This window comes from Leptosomus discolor, chromosome 7 (genome assembly GCF_034619465.1).
Source record: "Leptosomus discolor isolate bLepDis1 chromosome 7, bLepDis1.hap2, whole genome shotgun sequence".
Classification (NCBI taxonomy): Eukaryota; Metazoa; Chordata; class Aves; order Leptosomiformes; family Leptosomidae; genus Leptosomus; species Leptosomus discolor.
In genome coordinates, this window is record NC_141397.1 from 54,990,799 (window position 1) to 55,012,297 (window position 21,499).

Sequence of the window (21,499 nt, forward strand, 5' to 3'; positions counted from 1 at the left end):
GGGGGGCACCCTCCTCTTCAGAGAGCAAGGCTGGGGCACCCTGTCCCCTCCCGGGTCACCCTGTCCCCTCCCGGGACACCCTGCCCGCCCTCCCCACGGTGCCTCCCTCACAGCGCCTTTCCCGCCGTCCGTCCCCAGCGCCCGGCGCTGCACAGAGCGACCCACAGGATGGCGGCTGGCCCCGTGTCACTAGAGACCGCCCGGGGGTCCCGCCTCGGCCCCGGGGGGTGCGAGGCCTGCGGCTGCCCTAACGCATACGGACGGGGAGCGACCGCTTCGCCTGCGAAGGCCTTCTGGGCCCTGCCGCGGCCCGTAGGCCGCCTCTGACCCGGAAGCGGACGGTGGGGGCGCTGGGACATTTAAACGGCGCGGAGCGGCGGTGAGTGGCGGGGCTGGGTCGGTTGTTGGGGGTCTCGGGTTGGGGGGAAGCGGGCGAGCGGCTCTTCGGTGGTGCTCAGGCCTTGTCAGCCCCGTGGCAGCGCCGCCGTGACCGGGGAGGGGCTGAGCCCGCCGGTTTGCTGGCTCGTCCCGGGGCGAGGGCTTGTCCGGCGGGCGCGGCGCCGTCAGCTCCCGCTTCGGGCCCCGCGGAAGGGCGGTGGTAGCCCGGGCTGCGTTCCCGAGGGTGTCGGGGGCGCTTTGGGAGAGAGCGCTTGGCGTTGGCGCCCGGCAGGAGAGGCGGCGGGCGAGGGGCTGCCCCGCGTCCCGAAGGTGCGGGGGGGGAGGCCCTGCAGCCGTGCTCCCGGTGCTGGGGCGCTTGGGCACCCCCAGGGCGCCGTGCCCAGCGTGGTGGCGGGCGGGTGGGGGAGGCCGGTGCCGCGCTTCAGCCGGGTGAAAATAGCGGGGGCAGTTTTCATCCTGGCCCCGGTGAAGCGAGCGGCTTCGCTCGGCGCTTCCTTCCCGGCGTTTCGCTTGTCCACGTCGCCGTCCCGTGTGGGGGCGAGGCGGGGTGGGTGCACCCCGTGCCCGCCTCTGCTGCCCGGCTGTCGGGAAGGTGTCGATTCCTGGTTGCCCACGGGAAAGCTAATCATGAAGTTGTGATGTGTGGGGGCTTGTAAGTCCCTGCTTTTTGTCTGTGCTCCCGTTCCTAACTGCTGACTGAGTAGAGTTGCAGAAATTAAAGTGAAGGTGAGGTGCGAATGTTTATTCTTTACTAGTAAATAAAGATGACAAACTCCTGTATCCTGGAACCACTGTTTGGAGAGAGCCTCACTGGCTTTTGTAAATGTTATCTACTTCTATTTAATTGGCAACGGGAGAAGGTGACATTAAAAGAAAGCTTGCTGTAGACCTACCCGTGTGAGGCTTTTGTAATAGCAGGTCAGTCTATTAGAAAAGTTTAGCTATTGGCTAGGACTAATGGAAAATCTTAGGAAGACTCACAAACCACACAAAGAATTTTTCCTATTTATTCAGGGATTTTTAATTTTTGCTTTGTATTGTGAAGCCTGTTCACATCCGTGCTCAATTACTTAAGTAAATCCCGCTGCAACACGTGTTGTTTCTCTGAAAGGGCCAGAGCGGGCACTCTGAGGAGGAGTTGGCTCTGCGGTCCTTGATCCCTGCTGGGTGATGCCCCGTTCCCAGGCAGTGTGTGCGTGGGGGAGACTGCCTGGGTGCTTATCCTCTGTGCAACTGCAGCAAAAGAGAGGAGGGCTGGAAGGGGAAGAAAAATTCCAAGCATGGTGGGAGTAGAGAAGGGAATATAAATTTCTGTCTGTTTTCTGTCCTGCCAACACCCCTGCGCTTAGGGAGGTGGGGACAAAGACATTTAATGATATCCTTTATTTTAGCTTAGGGTCCAGTGCCCCTGAGTTCTGGCATAGAAGAGGTGACAGTGAGCCCTGAAGTTCTCGGTGTAACAGCTGGGGTGAAGTTCAGCTGCAAACAGGTCTTGAAGGAGGAAAAAAAAAAAGGCATTTTTATGAAAACCCACAGAAGACAGCAGTTGCACTGGGCTCTGTTATCAATATATTTTTAATGTTCCTCTTTGATGTTACGTACAGTGAAAATCATTGCTATGTCCTGTCTATACCTATAATTTACCTTAATCGTAGCTGAGGACAATTTACTAGATTGTTTTCTAAGGTGGAGGAGTAATACTATTTACAGAAACTGGCGCTGCATGGAGCGGCAGCCAGTGCGTCTCAGTCACTGGGAATTAGGCGCTCTTGTAAGATAGTTGAGCTAGGGAATTTATTTGATTTCCATCACACTGGGAGTGAGTTTGTGGCTAGAAAGAGAAGCTGAAATGGTTAGTCTTGCTATTTGAAGCAGATACCCCATATAATGCAGAAGCGTCAGTCACTGTGGGAGGGAGGTAACAGGCAATGTATGCTTTTTACTGCAACGTTGAAGCACTTCAGTAAGGATGCAGTTATTTTTGAAGACTCCAGGTTGGACACAAGATTTTACTTCTGATGACTGCTAAACTGATGCATCTGATACAGTCTGTCAGTCACTGCTTTAATTTATCTGGCTTTTTCAAAGGCAAGGAAGAGTGGATTAAAGGAACCCCTTATATTTAGGTTATCAGCCTTGGGACAAAAAAACCCATTTTGTGTGGTGTTCGGGCAGGTACAGCTTACGGGCTGTGGTTAGTCCTGGCCTGCTGACAGGGAGTTGGTGCAGGGCAGATGTTGAGTACATCGTAAAATACCTCCCCCCCAGTGGAGTGATTTAGCAACCCAGAATTTCTATAAAGGTCAATGCAGTCTCGTTTAGTACGTTTTTGTGTCTTTTAGCATAATCAACTATTTGATGCTTTCTTTCAAGAAAATAACCATTTTTCCACTGTGTCTATTTATAACTCTGAAGTTTGGGCCTTTTACTGCAGTATGGATCAGCTGGGGTATGTGAGAAGTACTCCTTCTGCCCAAGGTACCAAAGAAGGACTGAGTAAGCCCGCTGCTCCCCAGAAGAACGCTTATGCGAGGCTTGTGCAAAAGCACCACAGCGGCCGATTCCGGTCCTATTTGAATCACATTGCGCAGAAGATGCAGCTAGAAGAGAGCACCTCCAGTGACCCCAGCTTGGATCTGGACCCACCCCTGAGGAGAGGCCTGGTGAAGGATAATCCAGCCAGGAACGGGTTGAATGTGAACAGCTATTCACCAGTCAGAACATCTCACCTGGAACAGCCCACGCCTGGAGGATTTGAGAACAATAAACCCCAAACCACTCTGAACAGGTGTCCTCATAAAAAAAATGCCGTCGTTAGTCCAGAAGGAGACTTGGAGGTGGAGGAAGACTATTATGTGCATCAGCGTGGAGCTGCAGCTGACTTGTTGAACATGAGCGATGCCCTGGGTGGGAGAGTATCGAACAGCCTGAGACACCGTGCAGCTCTGCAGAAGTCTTCTGGTTCTGATGACAAGGATGAGGAGGACATGTGGAGGAAGAAACATAAGAAACGAGGCAGGTGTCCTGCCAACACAGATACAGCAGCTGGACACTTGGTGACTGAGCAGTTTAGTGAGGATGTGCTGGCAATAAATGCCAGGAAAAACAGTCACTTGTCTCCAGGTCGAGTCCAAGGTGAGTTCACACTAATGAACTGTTTGGTTCATTTGCTATAATTACTGTGGAATTGAATGTGATGTTTTAGTCATGAGTGAGTTAACATGAGCCAGTTCTACTTGGTCCAAGTTAGTCATCCCTTAGTTACCTGAGGGTGGCTTTGTCCTGGTTTACAAGTAAGCCATCCGGCATGTGCAAATGGCTTCATGTGGAGCCAGCTTGGTGCTGGCAAGACCTAATCCTCTGGCCTAAGCTCTGTGAATGTGGCTGTGCTGCTTCCAGGATCAGCTCAAGACCAGGAGAGCCCAGTTTCTGTGGCGTAGAGTCCAAGTTAAAAAGACTACTAGATCTGAACTGATTCAGGGCAGAGTCGTGCTTCTCCCTGTGTTGCGTCTTTGGATCTGGAGTGCCAGTTAGCCTCTGCAGAGGGTTTAAGTCCATCTAATACTCGGGGGCTAAGATGCCTGTATAATATCTAATTACTAATACAGCGTATTGACTCCAGTAAATTTTGCTGTTGGAGACAAAGAGACCACATTTTCTGCAGTTTACCGCATTACCGCAGTCGTAAAGTGAATGTGTCTCTCAAATGCAATGTTCAAGGCAAAAAGTCCACTTAGAGATAAATAAATTTTTTTTTATTGAAAAAACCCCAAAACACGACATGAACAAACAACCACAAAGCCAGGCAGTTTAAATTTGATCTCTCAGTGTAATGGGTTAACATTCAGAGAAAGTTTTATTTACGGTGAAATACTTTGATAACTTCATCTTATAAGCTACTACTATGATCTTATAAGCTACTACCAGAGGAACTCATAAATGTCACTGTATTAAATTCTCTGTAACAAGCAGAAAAGAGATTGATTTCTCAGCTGGGTAAGATGGGCCTGAGGCCTATCACAACTCTTGGATTGGAAATCAAGTAAATGTTTAAGTAAATCAATCTTACAAAACTATGCCCTGTCACTCAAGAGTGGCAAGTAATATGCTTTTTTCGGGGTCTGTGGTTTTTCTGAGCCTGTGACAGTAGATCATGTGCTAAAGTTGGTAAATTTTCATGACTTCTTGCAAGACAGATCATAGTTGGAGATTTAACATGAGCGGATTATGCTAAAATTTGTTGATGAGCATGATTTTTGGGAGGGTTTTTTGTTTGAATGCTTCATTTGTTATGCTAGCCTGTTATAATACACTTTGCTACCTTTCACCCTTCAGCTTTTGGAGAGTAGGGAAAAGCAGCTGACTAGAAGGCTTACAGTTTGTAGCCATGAAAATGATAGGTGCCTACATGGATTTTAGTCTTAAAAATACTGGCTTTCACAAGCAACGCCCACAGTTCCCTCCTGCTGTAGTTGGGAGTGGGGTTGCACAAACCCTTAGAAAACTGGTTGTTCATTGAGTGTAAAGACCTAGAGCAAAAAAGGTTGACCCTCGTGTTTGACCTCCCAGGTGGAAAACTCACACTGTGGCGAAGATTGTTGGAAAATTATTTGCTTAACAGTGACACCCTTCCTCTTCGTTTCCCCGCATGCCTCCCCAGCCACCCTCCCGGGTGGCTGAGACTAGTTATACTCCAGAACACTTTCAGGGACTTGAAAACTTGGGGAGAAAAGAAATAGGGGAAAAAAAAAAAAAGGTAATTTGATTCAGAGAAACCTCTTTTTTTGCTGTTCAGTTGGAGTACATTTTATCACTCTTGTTTAAGTGAAATGAAGATTTTACAGTATGCAAGCGCTTAGGTATAAGAGCTTGCACATCACAGTACCAGATTAATATTTTCTCACTTCAAAGCTTGTCTTTTTCTCTTGATGCTGATATAAGTCATATTACTTTGCATGGGCAGGTGTCTGGTTTGATCAGTTTAAATCAAGGCTTGTGAAACTGTGATGGCAAGAATTGCTTCTGTCATAGCAGTGAGGCATATCATCTTTTCTGTGGTGACATTTCCTTACAAATTAACTCTGTTCAGGCTGTTGTAGGCTTTCCAAAAGGCTCTTTGAGCTAATCTCAAAGCCAAGCATCTCTCTTTATATCGCTTCAGCTCATTGTCCTCTTCTTAACAGCTCTTCAGCTCAGGCTTAGCCATGGTCAGGTTTGCAATGACCCTAAAACTGACAGTACTAAAATTGAAGGAAAACCTGGAGGGCTGAGAAAACCCTTAGAGTGCCCTGGGGCAGGCTGTGGGCAGCGAGGGGCTGGTCCTTGTTAATGTCTTTCCAGTGGTGCCGCAGTTCCTGGGGCCTTGGGGGAAAGCAGAGTGGTTTGTGGAGCCCCAAGCAAGTGTCACTGAGCCCTGGAGCTCACTGCTGCTGCTGTGCTGCCGTCTGTGAGAAGCACTGAGGGTTGCCTTTGTCATTCTGTACTGTAAGGACCCAAGACGAGGCTTGGGGATAGAAATAATTTCAGAGCAGGTAATTAAGAGACTGACCACGGCAGTCTCTTCTGGTGTTCCATATAGTAACTGCTCTTCCTAAGTACTGGAAACTTTGCAGTTGGGAGAGGTGAGTGTGAACAAAACTCCGTTGCGTCTTGTCTGAAACATGTGACGTAGTCGTGAAACTGCACGTTGGGTTCACTCTATGGTATCAGCACTCTTGGATTTGGGAAGATGAAGCTGCCTATAAATGTGTTCCACAGGTTGTTGCTCCTTTCTGCAATAAAGCCTCCTGTTCTGACAAGTTTCTTCTCAAACAAACCCCAATAAGACAGAAAATAATCCTAAAATGCCACTTAGATTGTGATGTTCATAGTTTTTCATCTAATACAATTTTCCTGCTGGTATTTTTCCTATCCTCTAGGTTCTGTGAGTGCTAACATTTGGAAGTCTTTTACAAAGTCCCCTGGGTTGTTTTCTGGTTTTGATCAAAGGCTGTAAAGGTTTTCCCACTTCAATCCAGAGTTAGTCACCAAAATATCTTTTCAGAGTGACTGATGTTTCTGTCATAAAAGGGCTTAAAACCCGCTTTTCCTTGAGGACAGAAGTACTGACTGCAGCATCTGTCTGTCACATGCTAGTAGCTGAGATTTGCATGGCTGCTAAGTGGAACTTCATCTTAAATATCTGTGATACATTGCTTTATCAGTAAGTAGTTTAGGCCAAGCTGCATGTTTTATTCGGGACAGCAAGATTTTGGTTGCTTTTTGAGTATGTGCACTTCACAGCTTGTTTTTGAGGGAATGTTGCTGTTTGATAGCACATTCCTGCATCTGCTGGAAAGCCTAAAAACCAGACATCTGCAGAAGAGAACTGTCCTCCAAATGTGGAGTACAGCATGGTCTTTGGGAACACCATCTCCTGGCCACACTTGGTTCAGAGGATCTTGGGAGCTAGAGTCCCAGGGAGCGAGGTGGCTTTATTGATGCTGAAAGCTTGATTGGAGCAGGATGCTCGTGAAGGCTGATTGCTGTGAAAGAGGTTCAGATTTTGCAGGGCTGGATATACAGTCTTAGTCTGTATCTGCAGACATCCTCCTTGGGAAGGACAGCACCACCAGCTTTGCTAGGTAGCCTCCTGAGGCTCCTCTCACTAAAAGCTTCACGGGTTTATGATGTGGTGGAGATATCTAGCCCATCTGTTGGGGTCAGCATGCCCCCTGAGTAGAAGCAGGCAATTCCTGGGTAACAAAACGTCTCATCTGAAACGGCATAAGATTTCCACGGCCCTTTCTGATTTATCATCTGTCTGACACTTGGCATTTATTCGCCCAGCCTGTGGTACTTAACCAGCTTGGGCAGCTTCCACGGAGGAGTGTCGCTGGCAAGCAGGCTGGTGTTTAGCATCATAGCTTTAAAAACAACTGTTGCTGTTGGATGGTGATGTTGTGTTTGTGGCTGCAACCCTGACATTTAAAATGTTCAGGATAGGTAAAGGAAATATCCTGGAATGGCTTTCCTGCATGTTTGATGGGCATAGCTGGTCGAGAAGTACCAGCCTTAACAAGACAGCAAAATCTTAGGGGTTTTGTCTCTCCGTGGTACACTGCAGTAAATTTTGTATTTGCCTTTGTTTTTCGGGGGGATCTTTGGAGGAAGAACCATAGCTTCTGCGTTTCCCATCTTGTAAGACAAGTTTGAGATTATGCTGCTTTGTAGTGGTGTGTCTTCCAGTTCCTGTGTGGTGAAATTCAGTACTTAAGAATGCTGTTATCTCCCCATCTGGCACCAGTAAATATGAGCCAGTGATCTAGTAAAGGACACAGAATCAGTTCAATAAATGGGGAATGTTGGTTGCTGTGGAAATCTTTAAAATGTAGCTAATCTTGCCAGGTCCAATCTAACGTTCCTTAGATGACGTTAATCATAGTAATAAGATAGGGGAGAGGAGGTAAAACTGGATTTACTCTATGGCCCCATCTGAGAAACACATGAAAAATAGAATGCTCCTTTTTCTAATGGTTTAGCAACGTCATCACAAACATAAATTTCTCTCTTGCTTTTGATAGAAAAAAATGTTGCATTCCTGAATCTTGTGCAACTAATGTTTTTGGCTAACATCAGCTATAGTATGTGAGTTAATATCTGATGTATCCTCTCTTGGGGAGATGAGATCCTGCCCTTACAGGGACTGTGTTTTTTGTATGTGATCTAATAACCATCTTCCATGCCCTTTACACTGTGCTTCAGCGGGACTGAGTTCTGTAGCAGGAGCTCTTGTGTTTGGCAGCAAAGCTTTCACCTCCACGATGGAGCTTCCTTCACCTGCTACTGCTCACGTGAAGGTGTTCATCAGTGGAAACACTTATTGCTGTTAACCTGCTATTTTTTTTTTTAAACTGTTTTTACTTCTCTTTAGCCCCCGTTAGGTAGCTCAGGTAACTATGCCTGTCAGTGTGGTGTTGGTCCTAGGAAAATAATAGGCTAATAAAGAATTGAGTTCATTTTTAATTAGTTTTAAGTCTATTTTTAGTATGACTTGTCATCAATTTGTGCAACAAAGGTCCTGTTGAGCTCACTCAGTGTCAGTTTCTTATGAGATCAGGAATCTGATGATAAAGGTGTGAGTATGAATGCTAGTGTGTTAACATAATAAAAGCACAGCACATGTGTAATGGTTTAAAGTCTGTTTAGCCAAACTAATTAAATGCAGGAATAAATTGAGAATTGTTACCAACAGGTGTGTCTGGTTCCTGCAGTGTCATGTTCTGACCCTGTGCTGTTTAATACTTCTGCCAATCGTCAGGAACAAAACATACAAGTAGCATTGAAAGTTTTTTTGGATGACTTGGAGACCACAGGGAGTATTGAATGATGGGGGCGGTTACTGGCAGCCGTCTGGATCACTGGACTGGGAGCAGGCAAAACAAAATCAATTGATTGGGCCAGCATCGAACTGTGCTAGCAGTGTGAGGAACCCGGTGTGGGAAGGAACAGCTTGGAAAAGTTTTGAGCTTTTGATGGATTAATCAGCTGAACATCCCCCTCCTGTGAAATGTGGCCAAAAGGGTAATGTATGAGCATGGGAATTGGAAGATGGAGTATGGACTGATGCGTCTTTGGCACGGCAGCAGCAGTAGCTTCTGAAGTGTTGTATCCTGTGGTGATGCCCTCTGTTCGGGGCGGATGGTGATGAATTGATGAATACTCAGAGGACGGCCGCAAGAAAGATTAAAACGCTGGGATCATGAGTGAATGATTTGAGGAACCCTGCTTTACTTATCAAAGAGACGCTTGGGGGAAGGGAGCTTTCAGTAAATTGCCTACATGGGGAACAGATGTTCAATAATAGGCTACTCAGTTGAGCAGATTATGATATAACACATTTGAGGCTAAACAAATCCAGGCTTGAAATACAGCACAATTTAGCAGTGAGGGTGAATGGCCATTGCAACGGTTTTACCAAGGCTTGTGGTATGTGGGCTGGCACTGGAAGGTTTAAAAGCCCTGATCACGCATTCTGCCCCCGAAATATGCTGTAGTTCAAACAGGGATTAATTTGAAAAAGCCCTCTGTCCTCTGGTGTCCATGAGGTCAGCCAGCCCACACACCCCAGTCAAGTCTGGCCTGTTCAGATAATCGCTGAAGCTTCTCCTTTGCTGGAGGTACCCAGGTAGGCAGGGCAGAAGCTTTGCAGCTGGCTTCGGTGGCTAATTGCGCTGCCTCTCCAGGCCATGGCTGCAGCAGGGCTTTCATCGCTGCCTTGCTCGCCAGCCTCTGCTTCTGCCTCTTCTGTCCTGTGTGCTGATGTCCATCTCTTGCCCTCCCACCTCAAGCCCCCTGCTAACTAGCTTCATGGAATGCTGTGGGCTGTATGTCCCGAACTCCCTCTTGTGGGGAAAACCGAGCTCTGGAGAGTTGAAACTTGTCCGGGACAGGATGAAAAACAAAATGTTGGGATCTATTGCATAAAATAATGTCTTCTGTGACAAAAATAAAAGTTTCCAGGGTGCTGAAGGAAAATGTCAACACTAGCAGTAATGGCCCACAGATGGATGGGGCAGGTCATGCCTTGGAGAATATTTCAGGCTCTCTGCAGATACAAGCCTGCAGCGATAATGCGTTTTTATTCAGTTTGTATGTTTTCAGGCATTTTTCCCCCATAGTACTAAGGCTTGTGAATTATGTACGTACTACGCTGAATGAGCAACGTGGGGAATGGTTCATCAGCAAATTGCCTTACTCTGCAGCACATGAGGGGGCCTTGGGATATGTATGAATCTGAAAGCAGTTCTTCCATTTCTTCAGCCATTAATGTCTTCTTGTACGTTAGCACCTCCCATCAGGTGTTTTGCCTTTCAAAGCCTCTTGACTTCCTCTGATCTTTGAGCAACTTGCTTCCCTCAAACTACTGAAGCCCAGAGAAATCAAAGAGAGAACTTCTGCAATATTATGTTTTTAACGTGTTTTTCCTGAAGTCTTGAAGAACCCTATTCACAGTGTAGTTGCTGGATAAAACAAAGGGCAAAAGGTATTGTGGAAGATGCTTTGGGAGGATGGAAGGGCGAGCAGGCAGTGGAAGCAGCCGTGACCCACATCTCGAGGCAGGAGTGGAAGCCTGGAGGAGTGCAGTCATCAGGCGGGGTAGGTAGTTAGGAGGTCATGAGCAGGGTGGAGCAGGTTCACGGAGAGTCCTGAAAACCAGAAGAGCTGTATCCCCTCCCTGACAACACCACGGTGCTGCTGCACGCAGCTGGAGCACAGTAACTATTTTGATAAACTTTTAGTCTATTGCTACTAAATGAGTTCCGTCACCAAACTTTAGTTCAGAGCCTGGAATGGTATCTTTGGCTCTTGCACTCATGTAGTATTCCTACAACAGGAACCCTGCTGAGGAATTGAATAAAACTGCAATTACTGACTGAGTTACTGAAGTCAAAATCCTGTAAGCATCAGGATGCTTGGAAGTGTTTTGGAAGGGGAAGCGTGGTGTCGTGGGCACATGATCTTGGCGGTCAGGAGCAGTTTCCACAGCATTGTTTTCTGCAGCAGAAAGAATCCATTGTGCATTTTCCTTCATTTCAGTTTTTCAAAGCCTAGGCTCTTTCAGGAAGCCGAAGTCAGCAAGAACGTTTTCATTTTCCGTAATTCCATATTGAAATCTAGGGGCATGCAGCACAAGAGTTTAAGTAAGTGAGTGCAGCTTAAAGCAAAAGAGTAGTGGCAACATGTGCTTCCCACCATGTATGTACTTTCCACCTCGTTTTCATGGGTCTGGAGATTGGCATCTGTCTCTGCTCCTGACTTCTGAGTACCCATGGACATGCCACTTCACTTTTTTGCTACCTCCATCCCTAAATAGGAATGTTTCTTCCTCAGCAGCTTGTAAGAATGCTGAATGTCGGAGTCTTTTACAACAAGCTACAGTGGCACGGTTGCCTCCAAAAGCGGCTCATGGCCCTGTGAACTCACTCACAAACCATGACAGTCTGTATTTCCCCATCTGGGAGTCACCGGCTGGGGGGCAGTCTGCCTTTCTGCAGCCAGCTTGTTCCCCATGTGGCAAGGATTCCCTTTCTGCCTTTTTTCTTGAATGTTTAACTCTTCTGTGCAGATTTTAGCAGACTTTCTGCCAAAACTGTTTAGAGAATCACCTTCTCCAAAGAGTTAGGGTGAAAGAGCTCTCCAGATTTGTTCCTGGGTACGCAGATGGCTCACAGCCGGACTGTGTCCTGGTGCATGAACACAGTTGTGCTGGTAGACAAGCTGCTGGCTGGCACAGGTGGAGCTGTGTTGTGTTGTACAGGGTTGCTGGTAACCAGTTGGGTTGTTGCTAGAGGGACTGGTTGCTTTGAACCACTCCTGAAATTACGTTTAAGAGCTGTGCAGACAGGCCTTCCCTTTAAGTGCTGCCTTCTCATTTTATTTTGATTTGTCTTGATGGTGGAAAGTTACAGCTCAGATTTACACCATGGCTGGGCCCTGGTGGCCCATCGTAATGGGTCAATTAGTGGAGACTGGTGGGCATGGGAGTTAGTTCTGGCAGCTGGATTTCGATACATCATCCACTCAGTTCAGGACATTTGCATAGAATTTACATTTTGGCTGAGCCTGTGCATGTAAATGTAGGTCTGCATTGTTTCTCTTCTTTGAATGACTGTTTAATTAACTTTAAACTTAATTACGCAATCTGCCATCTGCCTAAATCCCTACAGGGCTGTCATATCATCGTCCTTTTCCGCTTCCGCCAAGATATTCCTTTTCCCGGAAGTTTACCCTACTTTTCAGTCATTGAGATAATTTCAAGTCATTCATGTCCTTGGTTATGTTTGAGAGGGACTCACGGCAACGTTGTAGGAACTCCCTTTAGCTCTGTGGTCAGGCTTGGACTGAGCATGGCAGTGTGCTGCAGAACCTCCAGTTTGGGATCCTTTGAGTTTACATTTCATTGGAGAAGAAGGATCTTTTTTTTTATTTGCTCGTGATAAGGAAAATGTGGTCTCTCAGACTTTCTCTTAGACCCCAGACTGAGCATCTGAAATACTGCCTACCAGGTTATCTCCTGAAAGTCTCTTTGCTGCACTGAAACCTCGCTGAACTGATAACGTATCTGCCCTTCCACTCCTACATCTCTAATGAATTCTCTCCCATGACATCCTCATTTCTCTCTATTGCCTTGTCTTTAATCTTGAGCTATCTACTTTATTTAACCTCTTTGCTTCAAGATAATGTAAAATGTATGGAGGTGGTTCTGTTCCAAGGCTATTGGAGAACTCTGAACTCATTTAATTCATGTTGAGAGTGATGTTGAAGCATGGCTGTTCCTAGCACAGGCTGGAGTGGAGCTGAGCTCACTGGGAGTGTGGTGGATGGGTTTTGGTCCTGTATTATCGGTGTTCTAGCACAGAGTTTTGCTCGAGAGATCTTTCAAGGAGTGTCTTTTTTTTTTTTTCCTGGTACAGAACTCTTTCCCTGAGCAGCTATACCAACAGCTGTCTTTGTGTTTTGCCTTTTAAAACAAAATAGAACAAAACAGTACTTGGCTGTTACCATTAGTGGGACATTTAATCTCTTAAATCTGCAAAATACTTTGCAAAACATAAATAGCTAGTTACTTCTGGCCTGTCTACGACCAGTGTTTTTGTTGACATAACTCGCATTTGAGATCACTTCAATGGCGCTTGTTGTTTTTGCCTGTGTGTGGTAATTTGATCCCGGATATTATAGTAGTGATTTAAGTGCTTGGAGTTTTTGAGTTAGTCACTTGTATAATATGGCATATACTGGATGTCACTGGTGCATTAGAAATTAAAAACACTCTAACAAATGTATTCCGGCTTTTAACATTTGAGAAGGAAATATTTTAGAGGCTTCTTTGTGCAGCAGAAAATATCAAATAGCTTTTGAATTGCCCGTTTAAGCATATGAAAGGGGAGGACATGGGGATCCTAGCAAAACCACCCTGGTGTTAATGCAGTCGGTAGTGGCAGAGCATGCTTTTGCTAGTAGAGTTTATTTGACTTGGGAATGAAACGTATAGTTGCCTGGTAGAACAGTGTCAACGCTAGGTCTGTGCCTGCCCAGAGCCACCAGCCAGGAGCTCCGTCCCCCCAGCTCATCAAAGCTGAGGTAGATTCACAAAAGTACCCGGGATGGGTTGTTGAGGAGCTATGTAGGATTTGGGATTTTTTTGGGTCCCAGGCGTCTTTCCAAAACAAGGCAGAGTTTCTGTTGGCTGAACTCTTGTATTGAGACTATTAATACACCCTGTTACACATCAGCATCCATAGTGGCTCATAAAGTTGCAGACAGGACTTCCTGGCAGGTGGTGGAGAGTGTTCATTTGCTAAGAGACCAAATTTGGTGGTTTCTAAAGTTTGCTTTGCCAACTCTGCCAGGAGCCAAGGACCCACTTGAACTTGTAGATCTGTGAGGCTGCCACATGGTTGGACTCCAATTCATTAAGTCTCTAGTAAGGATGAGCAGGAACATGCTTTATTTATCTTTCTTGCCATGGTTAACTTAGTCTGACTTAAATGAGAGTGTAGGACTAAGCAGGACTGGCATCAGAGTACTTCTCTTTGCCTTTAGTTGGTTAATTCCAGCTTTTGGAGATAGGGCAGTGCTGGGTGACCTTTCCTTTGGTAGCTGCCATGCTTTCTGGCTCATGGGTGTATCCTTACAGTGTTTTACTAAGTGCATAGCTGGGTTGTCTTGAAGAATTAAATGTCAGGGAACCTCTTGGAAGTTTTGAAGGAAACTAATTTAAGTCATTGAAATGTGTCAGCAGTGAAATGAAACACTGTAGAAATATGGACAAATATTTAGTAACTGTGTGTTGAGTGTCTCATTAACTGATAACAAATTGTTCTATGGCATGTTATCAGTTCTGGGGATATGCTTCTGTTTCTTCTCATGCTTACGCTAACTGTAAAGCGGGGGTATTTGAAAGATTCCTTTGCATATCTAGATCGTGATCTAATGCTGGGAAGTGTTGGAAGATCCTCTTAGCACTAGCAGTTAGCAGAGGTGTTGATGCCTAATCATGGACTGATAAAGGTGAGTAGTAGATGGAAGTATTTTGCGTTGGAAAAGTTTGTAATGATACCGTTCTGTCCAATGACTTAACGTAATTCCCTTTTTATTTTTTAAATGTAAAAGGAACCATTATGTGTCGAGATAGCTATTTGGGGTGAGAGTCCTAAACCTGCAGAAGTGTTACCAGCACAGTTGTTGTGATGCTCTCACAGCCCTGCCCACCCCAGGGAGCTGGGCTATATGTAATGTAGATGGTAACGAAGCTGTAAGTTTAGTTTGAGGTAGAAATGCCTGGTGACTAGGTAGATACCCTTTGACAGGAAAGGGGAAAGCTGTACCAAGATGTCCGTACCTTGGAATTCACTTAGATCTCTCAAGTAAAACTATTTCTTGCCGGATCCTGGGTGGGAGGTATCCAAGGAGTCATGGATGTGCTGATGGAAATTCGGTGAGGAATACTTTCCGTCTGTGCTGGTAGTAATCAAGTAGCTTGTTAGGTGTTAGAGGGCAGTTGGAAATGTTTTATTTTTGGTAAATAAAATTGAGGGTCTTGGTCCTTTCTTGTGTAAAGCAATTGCAAATTTTAATATAAAATTAAAGACTTTCTGGCCTTGCTAACTTCATGTTTAGTTGAACATTTTAGTTGATTTACTTGACCATCTAGTTGATCGACTGACTAATAGATGTAAATTTAATTAAATGCAGTACTTTTCAAAACCTAAACTATAGAGTGATTTTGTATAAATTATGTCAAAATAAGCTGATTTAAAACATCTACCTTCCTCTCTTACTGTAAGCCAGCTCAATTATTCTGGGAAGCTGCCTGCCTGCATTTTTTTTTTCTTTTCCAAAATAAGAAAAGATTAATAGGTACTTAGGTTTAAAGACCAAAGTGTGCCATTGCATGATGCTGTTGTTGTGATGGAGATGTAGTGTGATTGTTTGGATTCTAGTGCTGCCCTTCCAACAGAGCTCAACCAGCCGCTGCTGCCTGCATGCTGGATGCTGGACCAGGCTCCTGGGTTGGAGCCAGCCCCCAGCTCACCCTTTCTGCTCTTATTTTTCTGGTGCCCATGTTGAAAATAGAAGTGAGTCACTGATTGTGGACTGTTCTGAAAGCCCATGAATGCCACCCACTTTGTTTTTCATGCCTCTCTACCTGTGGAGGTGGGAATTGTGTGTTTCTGCTTCCCACAAGTGCTTCCCCTTGGCTGGTTTGAAGGGATTCCCTGCTCCATGTGTGCAATTGCTGGTCCTGTATAGGCTCCACTCTGTCACCTTTGTAGGAGCCTCCTTGCCTGATACAGGTGTCGGGGTTGTTTCAACCCAAATCTCCCTCCAGATGACCTGAAGTAATGAACAGTCAACGACCTTTCCCCAAATTCTTACTCCGGTGTTATTTCCCGGTGGAAATGGCAGAACATCTAGAGATCCCAGGCAAGTGGTGGCTGCATCCATGGAGAGCAGCTCTACATCATCTGTGCGGCCAGATAAACGTACCCAAGCATGTTGCATTTGCTGTGTGTTGTGAATACTTATGTGTCTTGCAGTAGAATTCCTCTGTGTTCAAGCTTGAGTGGTTCTGCACATGTAGACATGTTTGGTGCATTGTGGTTGCTTCAAGCCTCCTGTTAGGATGTATCAACCAACCTCATCCTCAGTTGCTACACTTTAGTCTCCCTTCTGCTGAAGTTATTTTAATTTTTTAAATTATATTTATTTACATATTAATTTATTTAGTCATTGATTATTTTAATGCCTAGAATGTGTTATTACTTTGTGTGACATCTTACCCTAAGAGATTTTGTTGTGTATTACAATTCACACGATTATAACACCACAGAAAAAGTAAGACTTCTGAAACACCTAGTACTGGAAAAGAGTTTAAGTTTGTGATAGCAGTTATTTCAGAAAGGATAGTCTCAATATATCCTATGCTATCTATAGAGTAGTCAAGTTACAGTTTGCTTTGTGCGATGACGTCTGTTTATCCATCAGAATATTAATGCTGGGCAGCAAGGACAGCAGGAAAGCCCATCATGAGAAGTATTTCTGATTTCCAATTTTAGGGGACAGGTGCATTAGAGAAGCAAATATTGAATCTAGTTGAAACAGATGGCAACCTGCAGTTAGCTCTCTTTCTTTTAAAAGGAGAAATACAAGAAATTACAGTCATGCAGGATTTGGTGTGTTCCAGTTGAATGCTAATTGTGACAGTTGTCTGTGGCTTTGTAACAGGGGTGGTTTTGTTTAGCCGTAAATGTCATGGCCAACGGGGTCAAACACTTATCCAAAGTGGCTTTGTGTAAACTGGCTTGCAAGCCAGCTATGTCAAAGCAGAGTTTGTTCATTTGAGTAAATTTTTTCTTTGAGTTTGTGTCAGAGTCTGAGCAGATGAAAAAACCCACCGGAGAGCAAGCCAAAGGCTTAAGTGGTGGAAATATGCAAGTGCCTCTCTGCGTGTCTACCTTTCGGCACGGAAAGGTGCTTCTCCACCCTTTGCTGTTGCTGCACATTATTTTTGGCAGTAGTGGCCCCAGACTTTCTGAACTGATGGACATGGCAAATGCTGGGATGGCTCTGCTCTGCAGTGCCTAATTCTGGCGCTCTGCTCACTTCCCAACTCACTAGACATTTTTTTCTCTTTTTCCTTGCCTTTTAGTTCTCTGTTCTCTTTTTTTCCAACAACTTCTTAATTACACGTTAAGATTTAGCCTCTTTTTTATCCCAAGTTCTTTCATTCATAGTAGTATTTTCTGTGACTTGCTGTCATAGAAACGAGGGCTTTAGAGGACCTTACGAGCTCATGTAATCCATTTCACTACCTCAAGGAAAAAACTGCTCTTTTTGAACCAACTCTGGCAGATGTCTGTCTCACCTATTTTTAAGAACCTCCAACGAAGCAGATTGTGTGACCTCGCTGGGTGATCAGCCTAGTGCCTTGCTTTTTTAATAGTGTTCCTAAGATCCCACCTGTTGCAGTTTAAGCCAGATTCCTTCACCAAAATGTCTCTGAAAACCCTATCCAGAGCAAACCGTGTTGCCAATTCAAAAGCTATTCTGCTCAGATCTCTCCAGTCCATACTTTTACTTTGGGTGTCTGTTTTCAAACTTAACCTCTTGACCCGTAGGGCATTTGCAAATCCGTTCATTAGGCATTTGCAAATCAATTCGTTTTGATTCCATCTCATCACGTGGTCCACACAGGTAGCGTTGCCCTGTTCGTATCGGTTGAAACCTAAACGTGCAGCTGCGCTCTTGCCGTGTTACAGCTGCAACCTCCCTCAGACAGTCTCCTTCCTGAAAGCAGGCGCAGAGTGTGAAAAGCTTGATCGTGTAGAAAGAGGCCAAACTATGTTGCCCTTATCCTTATCGTTACTGAACACAGAGGCCCCCTCTTTGTTTCAGTGTCCCATTTGGAGACAGTGCTGTGGCATTTAATCTCTTCCTGGGCTGGTCTGAGCCGGCACCTTGAGTTGTCCCTCTGCCTGTCTTGGTGTCTCCTCTCCTGAATTAGGAAGATCCCTCCCTCTTCATGCTGATTTGCCTCTTGTATATGGATGTAGCTTTTTGTCTGTGACTGGGTAAAGTAGGAGTTTTCTTTTATGGTACCATATTTTTAAAGATCTCCGCTTAAGTACAGCTTTTTAAACATTTATTTTCTCGCTGCTTCAGTTTAATTCTATGAAGCAATCTGCGATTTCATTTGTGAAGGATACCATACGTAAAAAATTTGCCTTGTAACTTGGATAGCCCCATAGCAAATAAGTTGGCATTGCATGTTTTCTGACTTGCAGGTACAAGCTTGTACCCAGGGAGCGTAGCCAGGAGGGTCTGGAAGGCAAAGCTGTGATGACATGTTCAGTCTCCAGGTGGAGGGCCAAGAGGGCAGCTGCGCGGCGCTGGGTTGCATTCCAATGTGCTGATCCGTGGAACAGCGTTGGCATACGCTTTGGAAGCTGCTGCTTGCTCTCCTGGCTGTAGGGAAGGGGCTGAGGTGATGGCAGGGAAGGAAGGGGTGAGTCTTTGCAGAATATTTTCGTATGATCGTGGCCTATTCTGAGCAGGCTGGACATTTGGAGCCTTGACATTTCTTTGTGGTGTCGTTGTGTACCATACTGCCTTTGGTAGCTTGAAAGTGAATTACTCCAGAGTGGGTTGTTAAGATTTTTTTTTTTTTTTCTCCATGAATCCTGAGCTACTTAATTAAGTTGTAGGGAAGTTATATTTTCTCACTACTTGGGGGCTTAATGGGGTGGAGGCTTTGGAAACAGTGTAACAATTTCACATTTTATATGCTCTAATGAATTTCCCAGGATTTTGGAAGGGCTGCATTCAACTTCAGTATCGTAAGTTCCAGAGTTTTATTTATGCTAAAATAAGTTAGTGGTGGATTAAGAGGCACAAAGAGCCAACAGATTACAAATGAACTAATGAAGACGTCGTTTCTTTTGGATAAAGAGCATGACTCTCAGTTGTGACTTGTACTTGAGCACTGCAGACCATGAGTTTCACCAGGACCCCAAGCTGGCACTGGGATTCCTCTTCACTCCCTTGTTATTTCAAACCTGTGTTTGATTTCAGGTGCAGAAAAGAGAGGGTTTGCAAGGACCAGAAACAACTCTGAATCTTCAAGAACTCCCCAGAACTTCGATAGGAGGAGGCAATTCTCTGAATCGCAGACAGAAACAATGAGCAATTCAGACAGCAGAATAAATCCTAGACAACTGGGAACTCCCAGAGGTACTAAAGCAGAGTGTGTACACACTTCAGGAACAAGCTGCCTTGAAGCGTGTGCTCAGCACTATTAAAAGATGGGCTTGAATGAGTGCTCTTAACTCTGAAATGAGCTGTAAAAGGCTGTCGATTATTTGTAAAATATGATTATTCCAGGCTTTTTGGTGCTCTGGAGTTGGGTGCCTGTATTTCTAGGCAAACCGTTCTCAGAAGTTCAACTTTGAATACAAAGCCTCTGTACAGCTGCTGTTAAGATACATACACAATTTTGGTGGGCAAGATAACGTTTTTGAATTTTTGTTTGCAGGAGGATCCTATGCTGCTGTCCCAACATCAGGTGATAGAAAGAATCTAAATAAACCCACTCGAGGGAGGAAGAAGAGTGTGTTTGAAGCCTACATGTCAAAAGAAGATGTTTCAGCAGGACTGAAAAGGGGAGAGCTAATTCAGGTGCCTGGAACATACAATGTCCATGCTCTTGTGATAAGTCTGTGCAAATCACAAGCGGTTGGTGCAAATCAATGTCAGTTGGTTGCATGGCAGGGAATTGATGTACCACTTGTAGATGCTAGAAAGAGATTTTTTTCCCTTTCTCAGAAGGTTCTAGAAGTGGCATGAAATCTTTTCCATTCAGCTAAAGTACAGTTTTTGGTTTGACTGCGTGTTCTGTAAAATTCCTGATCTAAGCTTGTGATGAATTGCAGAGTTCTGGTTGGATAGTCTGCTAGCCATGATAGTCATTACTGTGGAGACATTTGCTTTTACAAATGATGCTCAAAAACACAGCAGGTGCTGGCAGCCTCTATCTTTGTCAGCGTAAGTATAAATGAATGCCCTTACCAAGATATTTCTTGCTGAAATTCCTCACAAAGATGTTCATAAGTCCTCAGCAATGAGGTGCAGACGCCTGTGCTTCCAGATCTACTTTTCTTTTTTCAATCTATCAACTCTTCCTGGAAGTCTCCTGCCCACAAAAAAAAGGGAGGCTGATGATGCAGGTAGTGCTGTGGTCCTTGGGGTCTCACAGGGCTATGCCTACCAGGGCATTGCAATAACTTGTTATAAACTACGATGCAGCTGGTTAAATTAATACCAAATGGCAGGCAGTACTGGACCCTTGGTTTGCTTGCATAATTTTCTTTGCACTTCCCTATGGTCATAGGACTGACCCAGCCACTGATGACAGTGTATGGTTTGCTGAAGTAAGGCACAGATAATAGATGGAGCTGAAGAGCCCATCAAGATACAGAAAATCATTTGCCTATGTGTATGTGGTATTTTGGCTTGAGCAGCTAGCAATAAGCATGTTCTCATTTTACAGAGTCTAAAGATCAAAGATTGGACTTTTGCTGCTCCAAATGGCAGCACAAACTGCAGCCATAGTTAGGCAGCAATTCTTCTCTGAATATCTAGCAAAATGTGGGGGTGGACCTGCTGTTTGTGGGGGTAGCTGGATCTCAGAAGGAGTTTTGCATAAAGGCAGGCAGGGCTGAGGTTCACTGAGTAGAAGAGGATAGCATCCTAGAGCCACTGTTGTAGACAAGTCCTCAACGTGGTGTAGTGTTCTTCAGGACACACCTGGTGTCCCAGTGAGATCAGACTGGCTGGGGAAAAGAGGCAGGTGGAAATCAGTGAGGGCATGCCAGACAGTCATGCTGAGGCATCGTTTACCCAAACACACACTGGTGCGTTGCCATTTAATTGGTGGTGTGATGCTGGTGATGTTGTGACACTTTCATCAGTACATTGAAGTTGTAAATGGCATCACCTCACTTTTTGTCTGATTTCTTGTTATAATTGTATAGTAATTCTTGTATAATAATATAATGGCATAATTTCCGGAGGTGTGATGAGGATTCCACAATCGTAGAATCATAGAATGGCTTGGGTTGGAAGGGGCCTTAAAGATCTCCTAGTTCCACCCCCCTGCCACGGGCAGGGACACCTTCCACTAGACCAGGTTGCTCCAAGCCCCATCCAGCCTGGTCTTGAACACTGCCAGGGAGGGGGCAGCCACAGCTTCTGGCCAGCCTGTGCCAGTGTCTCACCACCCCTCACAGCGAAGAAATGTGATGAGCTCTTAGCTTTCAGAAAAAAAGACTATGCAGCATATCCCTGCTGATGATCAGAGTGGTCCACTGGGCTACCACTTAGGCCAATGCCTTTTTAAAGACTGTCATAGACATCCACAATGCAAAGCAAATGGTGAAGGAAGAAATGGGAGCCTCATGCTGTGGCTTCCCCCCATGGCTGCAGTGGCATATGGCAGCGACTAAAGCATCTGCCTTACCTTCAGGGGTGTTTTTGGCACCTGTTTTTGGTAACGCTGCCT

General features: G+C 45.3%; 1 protein-coding gene across 2 annotated transcripts in view; it reads left to right on the forward strand.

Moving 5' to 3' along the window:
- The first annotated feature begins 352 nt into the window (after positions 1-352).
- The window catches only part of DIS3L2 (DIS3 like 3'-5' exoribonuclease 2), a 195,592-nt gene continuing 174,445 nt past the window's right edge, over positions 353-21,499 (forward strand). The window contains exons 1-4 of one of the 2 annotated variants that reach the window (XM_086467581.1): positions 353-379; positions 2,815-3,534; positions 19,015-19,173; positions 19,475-19,617. In XM_086467581.1, the coding sequence (XP_086323707.1) occupies positions 2,835-3,534; positions 19,015-19,173; positions 19,475-19,617 (1,002 nt within the window). In that variant the 5' untranslated portion in view covers positions 353-379; positions 2,815-2,834. The remainder of the gene's footprint in view (positions 380-2,814; positions 3,535-19,014; positions 19,174-19,474; positions 19,618-21,499) is intronic. The other variant, XM_086467582.1, reaches the window with a different exon arrangement.